An 8,396-nucleotide genomic window follows, 5' to 3' on the forward strand; every position below is an offset into this window, starting at 1 on the left:
AATCAAAATAACGACACAAACTACCCAAATGACACTGATCAAAAGTTTACATACCCTCGAAGTTTTGGCATGATAACACACACACACAAGTTGACACAAAGAGGTTTAAATGACTACTAAAGGTAACCCTCCTCACCTGTGATCTGTTTACTTGTAGTGTGTGTGTGTGTGTGTGTGTGTGTGTGTGTGTGTGTGCGTGCGTGCGTGTGTGTATAAAAAATCAGAGAACAAAATGGTTGCAAAGTGCTTAGAAGTAATGCAAAGAAAAGACTTGGTCTGAGTCTGCGTGTGAAGAAGCTATTTGTAAGTCTGGAGGTGTGGGACCTGATTGACCAGAGGCCAGTGGGCCAAACAGGTGGTGAGAGGGGTACAAGGGGTCACCTGTGATGGCCCTGGTTTTTCTGAGATAAGAGTATGTGGTGATGGTCTCAGAGGGGTACCCGCTGCACAGCCTTCCTGTTCTTAGTAGTGGCCCCTGTACCAAACACCCAGCCAATCGGAGAGCCCGCTGTCCACTGAGGAGCGCTAGAAGGTCAGCAGCAGGTCCAGTTTATCCGGTCCAGTTTATTCTTCCTTAGGGCATCGAGGAAGTGCAGCCACTGCTAGGTTGGGTTGGTGTGCAGTTATAGGTGTACAGGGTGTACAGTAGGGGGCTGGGAATGCAGCTCTGCGGGGATCCGGTGCTGGAACTAGGGTATGTAAACTTTTGGTAGGGTATGTAAATTTCTGATCAGTGTCATTCTGATTTGAAAAGGGCAAACACAACGACTGACCACGAGTAAAAGAAACGTTTTTGTATTGTCATTCATATTCTCTGAAAAATGGCCAAAAATCACAAATTCTGCCAGGGCACAACTGGAATGACAACAAATATGAAAAGTGGGGCTGAAATTTAACAACAGATGAGTTTAGACATCTGTTAGATCAGAATCTAATATTTAAAATTCACATTGAAAACTGTGTTAATATTAATAATATACTAATATTAACACTTATGCATGCATGTGTGTGCTTCCTTCCTCCTTATCATCATCATAAATGCATGAAAACCACAAATGCTCTCTTGGCTGTTATAATATTTTACACATTTGTCCCCAGAGTTGGCACAAACTGAAGGCTCAAGAAACTGGCTTGAGATGATTTGATCTTTGCGACAATGTGTGTTATCCTGCTGTACACTGTGTGTATCCACAGACATGGTCAGCAACAATACTCAGGTAGGCTGTGTTGTTTAAAACCACCCATGAGTGGCACCTGGTGTACTTTTTTTGCTGCTGTAGCTAATCTGCTTCAAAGATTCGACATGTTGTGTCCAGAGATGCTCTTCTGCGTACCTTGGTTGTAATGAGTGATTATTTTAGCTTCTGTTACTTTCCTATTAGTTCCAAGCAGTCTGGCCATTCTCCTCTGATCACTGGCATCAACAAGCCACTTTCACCCAGAGAACTGCTGTTCACTGAATATTTTCTTTATTTTTTTCAGACAATTCTCGGTTAACTCTAGAGATGGTTGTATGGAAAAATCTCAGTACATCCGCATTTTCTGAAATAGTCAGATGAGACCATCTAACTGTCATAAGTCCATTAAATCACCTTTTCCCCCCTCATTCCGCTGTTTGAAATCCAGCAGGCTGTCTTTACCATGTCTTAATACCCAAATGCAATGAGTTTCTGCCATGTGATTGATTAAATATTTGCCTTACCGAAGAGTTGAACCAGTGTATAATTCATATTCATCTTCACATGACATTGTATTGTAATTAGTTTTAAGTATTTAGCTCCTTTTTGTTCTACAAAGCTGTTCTTGTATTCTTCACCCCATTGATGTATTCATTCTGTTGTATTTTAATGACAGCCCAGGCTCCATTTTGTTTGGAGTTTTTGGCCCTGGTTAGGTCTCCCAAGGCAAATTAGTCCTGAGTGAGGAAATGGAAAAGAGAACAAGGGACCAGCTTACCCTGACTGGGATAGGGCTACCTAGGCCTCACCCTGGAGTCAGGAATGGGAGGGAGCTTAAGGGAGAGCACTTAGGCCTTAACCCATGTAGGCCACCTGGAATTGCCCTTAATGAGAGGCGGTGGGCAAGGGTGGGTATCCTTGTATCCCTATTGCTTGCTGTATGCACCCTGGGGGGTTTCGCCCATGGATGAGGGGGTTGCTTACCTGTGCCAGTGACTGGGTTTGTGCCTATGGACCGAATGATATTTTAGAGAACACAGCCTTCTGGGAGTGACGGGGTGTGGCTCTTGAGTGTCCTCCATTTAGTGACTTTGTCATCCTACTGGTGGACTTGAATGCTTACAGGGGAAACGACACTGAGACCTGGTGGGGCGTGACTGGGAGGAACGGTCTGCCTAATGTTCTGTTCGAACACCATGTTCGAACAGAAGGGTGCCCCTAAGTGCACATGACACCAGGACACCCTGGTTGCATGTCGAGGGTGGATTTTGTAACAGTATCATCAGATCTGCAAGTATATCTTCTGGACACTTGGGTGAAGAGAGGAACTGAGCTGTCAACTTATCACCACCTAGTGGCGAGTTGGACAAATCTGGCGTGCCTAAACATTAAGGCTCCTCTGCTTGTGTGACCATATTCCAAGGTAAGCAGAAGAAAATGGATGCTTGAATATTTATTCTTATTTAAAGCTGTACTTAAATTATGGCTCCTGGAACACAGAAATATTCTAACTTCTAGAAAATAAACTATTTTAAATCTTACTATGTAAACATTAGATTTACCATGTAAACATTAGCAATCTGAAAGCACCTTAAATACATCGTAGGTCTTTAAAGATTACACAAAAGTATTGTGCAAAACTACTTTATTTACAAAACAAAATGGCACAATGTGACAGCAGGGCAGCCATGTACATGCACAACTTGGACAGATGTCCTAGCTTTGATTTATCACACCACAAGTAAATTGCATCTGGCCAGTAAAAACTTCTGGAAAAGCACTATGCAGGGCTAAAGATAAAACTACTTTAAGTCATGATTACACAAGATTATTTCCCCAAAACTTACACTATTTGTTCCTTGTTTTTGTCCACCAATGTATACAGCATAAAGACTGGTCCCTCTGAAGGATTTTACCCTTCAGGTCCTGTATCCCCTCTAACCCTTTAAAACCTGATTCATTCATGATGACTCCATCCTTAGGAGAGGACTGTGTCGGCATATAAAATGGAGCAGCACACAGTGTAAACTTAAAAACACTGCATTTTGCTCTTTTAAGAAGAGGATCTATTTCTGACACTTCTTGAAGGAACTACCTGCTACCAGCATTTGAGCCGCACCCAAGCTTTTTAGCATCTCTTTTAAACATCTGCTCAGTGCACCTTGATGAATAAAAATGCAGTATGTGAAGCTTCACCTTCGGGAGCCCAGCATCACACATGCAGTTCAAAGTGACACCCCAGCCTTTACTGCAAGGTCCTTTAATGCAGACACAATCATAGTGTTAATAAAATGGAACTTGGCCTCTGAATTACTATATTCAATCATTCAAGCATATTGACAGCATAATTTAGAGTAAGGTCATACAGTGAATAATACAAATCTGATGTAAAACATTCTGCCCCTGTGCCAGACAAATATATATCAGATACATACACACACACACACACAATCATAATCTCCAGACTGAACACCACACTAAATCCCCCCCGCGCCCAAACCTCACAAGATGCAAGCTTCTGCTGCTCGCCCCTCACTTCAGCTCGTAAACAGTCATATCTGCTGTCCATCCATTGTTCAGAGGCATCACAGACCGTTTCTTCAGTGTACATGGACAAACATGGAGGTAAAGACAAGACATGAAGGAAATGTAGGAGGACAATAACAGAGGAAAGGATGTGGTGGCAGTAGAGAAAAAGCCAAAGGGTGGGTTGAAACAAAAAAGAGGATTTGACATGGTTGACCTGGAGGTGTGGAATCCAGTTGGGTGGGGCCCAGGCCAGTGTGGAGAGGGTGGAGTGATAAAGTGAGACATAGGAGAGGTAATATTAAATCTCTGAGACTTAAGTGGAGAGGATTAGGGGCTGGGAGGTGCTGAGGGGGCCATCTGAGGCTGCGTGTACATCAGCCTGCCAGTTTACTGGCCACAAGAGAGGGTTTCCTCTGGGGCAGGTCCTGGGGGGTGGGGATGTGGTCCCCTGTGATCTCGGTCTTCTCTGGTGCAGCTGTTGGCAGCTGTTTGTTCTTTATCTTCGCTTTTGCCATGTTGTAGTCACCAGAGTCAAAGTACTTTTGCTGCAGAAAAACAGAAGATTCAAATTAAACAAAAGTGGCACCAATGAAAATAGACACCAATTTAAAAATGTCTAATTTTTTAAATGTCAGAGTAAATCCCACAAACTGCGATCTACAGGGTGGGCCATTTACACCGTAATAAAATGGGAATGGTTGGTGATATTAAAGTCCTGTCTGTGGCACATTAGTATATGTGAGGGGGCAAACTCCTCAAGATGGGTGGTGACCATGGTGGCCATTTAAAAGTCGGCCATCTTAGATACAACTTTTGTTTTTTTCAATAGGAAGAGGGCCATGTGACACATCAAACTTATTGGTAATGTCACAAGAAAAACAATGGTGTGCTTGGTTTCAACGTAACTTTATTCTTTCATGAGTTATTTACAAGTTTCTCTTTGTTCACAGCCATTGACATGTCGAAGAGGTTAACACGTGAGGAGCGGATTGAAATTGTGTTGATATCTGGTGAACGCAGTAACCGGGTCATTGCAGCAGATTTCAATGCAAGACACCCTACGAGACCACCAATCTCACATGCTACAGTTAGCAAACTGCTTGCTAAGTTTCGTGAAACTGGTTCAGTGTTGGATTTGCCAAAATGTGGTCGCAAGAAAACTGTCACTAATGAAGAAACATCAGTGGCTGTCCTAGCTTCATTCAGCAAGAGCCCACAGCGTAGCACTCGCCGCATGTCGCTGGAGAGTGGCATTAGTCGAACATCTCTTCGGCGGCTATTAGCTACTCACAAATGGCACCCTTAACAACTCCAGCTACTGCAGCATCTCAATGAGTTTGAGTCTAAGGTTTATTTTTTAGCACCTGGCGGCTCTTTTTTTACTTCTCATCTGTAAATAATCTGCTCTTTCACGTGATTGTTTATTTTGAAAAGTCTCAGTATATGGGGTACAATGATAGTGGGTCCATTCTTCATCAATGGAAACCTCAAGGCCACTGGATATTTGAAATTGCTACATGATGATGTGTTTCCCTCTTTATGCACTGAAGCTGGCACGTTCCCTGAGTTTTTCCAGTAAGATGGTGCACCACCACATTATGGGTGCCAGGTCCGAGCATTCCTAGATGAACAGTTTCCTGGAAAGTGGATTGGTTGTCGTGGGCCAGTTGAATGGCCCCCAAGGTCTCCCGATCTGACCCCCTTAGACTTTTATCTTTGGGGTCATCTGTAGGCAATTGTCTATGGTGTGAAGATACGAGATGTGCAGCACCTGAAACTACGGATATTGGATGACTGTGCTGGCATTTCTCCTGCGGTGTTGCTATCAGTGTGTGAAGAGTGGGAGAAGAGGGTTGCATTGACAATCCAACACAATGGGCAGCAAATTGAACACATTTTATAAGTGGTCAGAAACTTGTAAATAACTCATGAAAGAATAAAGTTACATTGAAACCAAGCACACCATTGTTATTCTTGTCACATTACCAATAAGTTTGATGTGTCACATGGCCCTCTTCCTATTGAAAAGACAAAAGTTGTATCCAAGATGGCCGACTTCTAAATGGCCACCATGGTCACCACCCATCTTGAGGAGTTTGCCCCCTCACATATACTAATGTGCCACAAACAGGACTTTAATATCACCAACCATTCCCATTTTATTACGGTGTATCTATATAAATGGCCCACCCTGTAGATCAAAAAGGTACACTCCTGAGATTTTATTAAGGAATTTTAACCAGGTCTTTCTTTTTTCTTATTGACAACTGGTGGAGGCTTTCTGTGGTCTCTCAGGGTATCACACAGGAAATATAAATGCCAAATTGCCAAGACAAACTTTCCTCAGAGAGGACCATGCAAACACTGAAAGAAAAACATCCACTATGAGAAATACACACAGTATAACATTAGAACACATACACTCAGTAACAATCTTGATCAGCAAATTAAATGCAAAAACTAGAAAAAGAAAAAACTAGTGTCACCCAAGTAAGGAAATCCCAAAAAGTTGATTCTGTTCATCTGGACATAGCGCTTTAAGTGGGAGAAAAGTTTCATCACTCATCCAAGTGACTTCTTCAGTTTCAGCTGACTGCAGGTTTCCCCACCCTTATAAACAGTACTTCTGCACAATGACTGAAACTAGCATCACTTGCGAATAATAATTTTAGGGAACATCAGTTTTTCAAAAAGAAATTACTGCAGCAGGTAATTTCTTGTGAGAAGTACAAGAAAAATATTTATTTATTCAAAGAAAATTAATCTTGGTTAGTGTATTATTATCACAACAAACATGATTACTAAAATGTTCTAAAAGAGAATGGAAAATTTCCTGGAAGCTGACCACACAGGTTAAATCATGCTGTGATATATTATTAAGCCCTTCAGCAGATATTAGATGGTCTTCTACTGACAGGTGATTACTTTTAAAAAGTCAAGTAATTATTACGGTGCCAATCGCAAGTTATTTAAACCTAAACCTATTTTCGATTCTCTGCTGTCCCAGATTTTACAACATGACAGAAGCAGAAAATCCTTAAATTGCATCCACAATCAAAGTTGATTTTCCCGAGACTGAACTGTTTTCTATGGAAGACAATTCTGGAAATATACTAATTTTATAAGTTAAAAAAACCAAAGAAAAATAAAACAGAAACCCCCCAATATGTGTCAGTTTCTCAGTTTAATTTCCTGATAAACTGGGCTGGACATATTTCTCTATTAACTATGTCCAACACCAATAACTTGCTAGTCAGGACCGTGTAGCGCACCTATATAAAATAGCAAAAGCTTCAAGGACAATCCTAAAGTGAACCCTTTATGTTTTGAAGACAAACACATGAGATTACTCACCCCTTTCTGAAGGCGTTTCCGAAGTAAATCCGACCCTCCGGGTTTATTTCCCAAATTTGGATATCTTGCTTTCAGTTTAGCCTCTTCTGCCTTCTCGGGGCTGATCGTCTTTTCCTGAACCTCCTGTAAACAAACAGAAGCATAAGATTAGATTAATCAGCTCTCGGTCAGCTGGTAGCTCCAGACAGCACCACACTTACACAGACGTTTAAGCCCGTAAAACTATGAATAAAACCTATCTAATGACGTTTGAAGGCTGCTTATTGAACAACTTTACTGAATACGTTGGTGGCAAAGGGTGGTCCTCCATGGAAAAGCGTTTAAATTCACCGCTCCCGCTAAACAAGCTAGACAGAAGCATTAGCATATCCTACTAGCTAGTAATGTGTAGGTTGGACCACCGGTTGGGATACCCGTTTCTGTTTTAAAAAAATAAAATAAAAATCACGCTATCAATAGCCAGGCTGGCAAGACAGTTAATTAGACAGGCCCTGATTTAGCACTTCTAGTTTAAAGAGAACTGTCACTGTGCTGAATGAGCTAAGCTAATTTTTTTTAGCAGCTAAGCTAATAGACGCTTTGAATGTCACGTCAGCTAGCGTCAAAACACTTCCAGCTGAAAGACAAAGCGCGAATTACTACGTAATAGAAGATCGTTAGGATACCCGACGAACAATATTAATCTACCTGGGTCTCGGTAGCTAGTTGTGATTTATATGTCAACAACGAAATAGAGGAAGAGGAGAAGCTAAGCTACAGTGTTAGGTTACCACGAAGCAACCGTCCCCGGGGCTCGTGAGGAAAAGCCCGCGTTTACCTTCTCTTCCACCGGCGTCTCCTCAGCTGTCTGAGTCTCTTCGTTATCCCCCGACATGTTTAAACAGTTGTGATTTTTGTCAGGAGACCGCTCACCAGCCGAACAAGTGTTCCACAAATCCCCCGCTCGCGTGTTGCTCGCCCGATTCGACTCTGACTCACCGAACCCAACCGAGAGCTGCCGAGCGCTCACTCCCGCACACAATACTACGTCACATGCGGAGACACCACGCGCGCTCCCGCCATGCACACGCACCGGGTACGGAGTTCAGATTTAGGTTGCATAATGACACAAAGATCAGCTGCTGGGTCCATGTGCTGTGTCACAAATCCAGATCTCAGAAAATAATCCGCAGATCTGGAGGATGGAGAGCTCGGCACCGCTTAATGCTGGCCGATTTATTTTCCGTTTCCTCACTACATCTCATTGCACAAAACCAAGAGGAATACAGCTATACAAAATAAAGTGTTTTCTTTTTATACCCACCCCCAGAGTAATTTGTTTTTCCTTCTGATTAA

General features: G+C 42.4%; 1 protein-coding gene across 1 annotated transcript; it reads right to left on the reverse strand.

The window, feature by feature from the left end:
- Positions 1–2,806: 2,806 nt before the first annotated feature.
- arpp19a (cAMP-regulated phosphoprotein 19a) lies at positions 2,807–8,106 on the reverse strand. Its single transcript, XM_026172624.2, has 3 exons — positions 7,879–8,106; positions 7,062–7,184; positions 2,807–4,252 (listed from the first exon to the last, which is right to left on the reverse strand). Exons 1-3 carry the CDS (start codon positions 7,933–7,935, stop codon positions 4,082–4,084), a joined length of 351 nt encoding a protein of 116 aa, XP_026028409.1. The 5' UTR covers positions 7,936–8,106; the 3' UTR covers positions 2,807–4,081.
- Between the last annotated feature and the right edge of the window lie 290 nt (positions 8,107–8,396).

Source organism: Astatotilapia calliptera, chromosome 1, assembly GCF_964374335.1.
Source record: "Astatotilapia calliptera chromosome 1, fAstCal68.1, whole genome shotgun sequence".
Lineage (NCBI taxonomy): Eukaryota > Metazoa > Chordata > Actinopteri > Cichliformes > Cichlidae > Astatotilapia > Astatotilapia calliptera.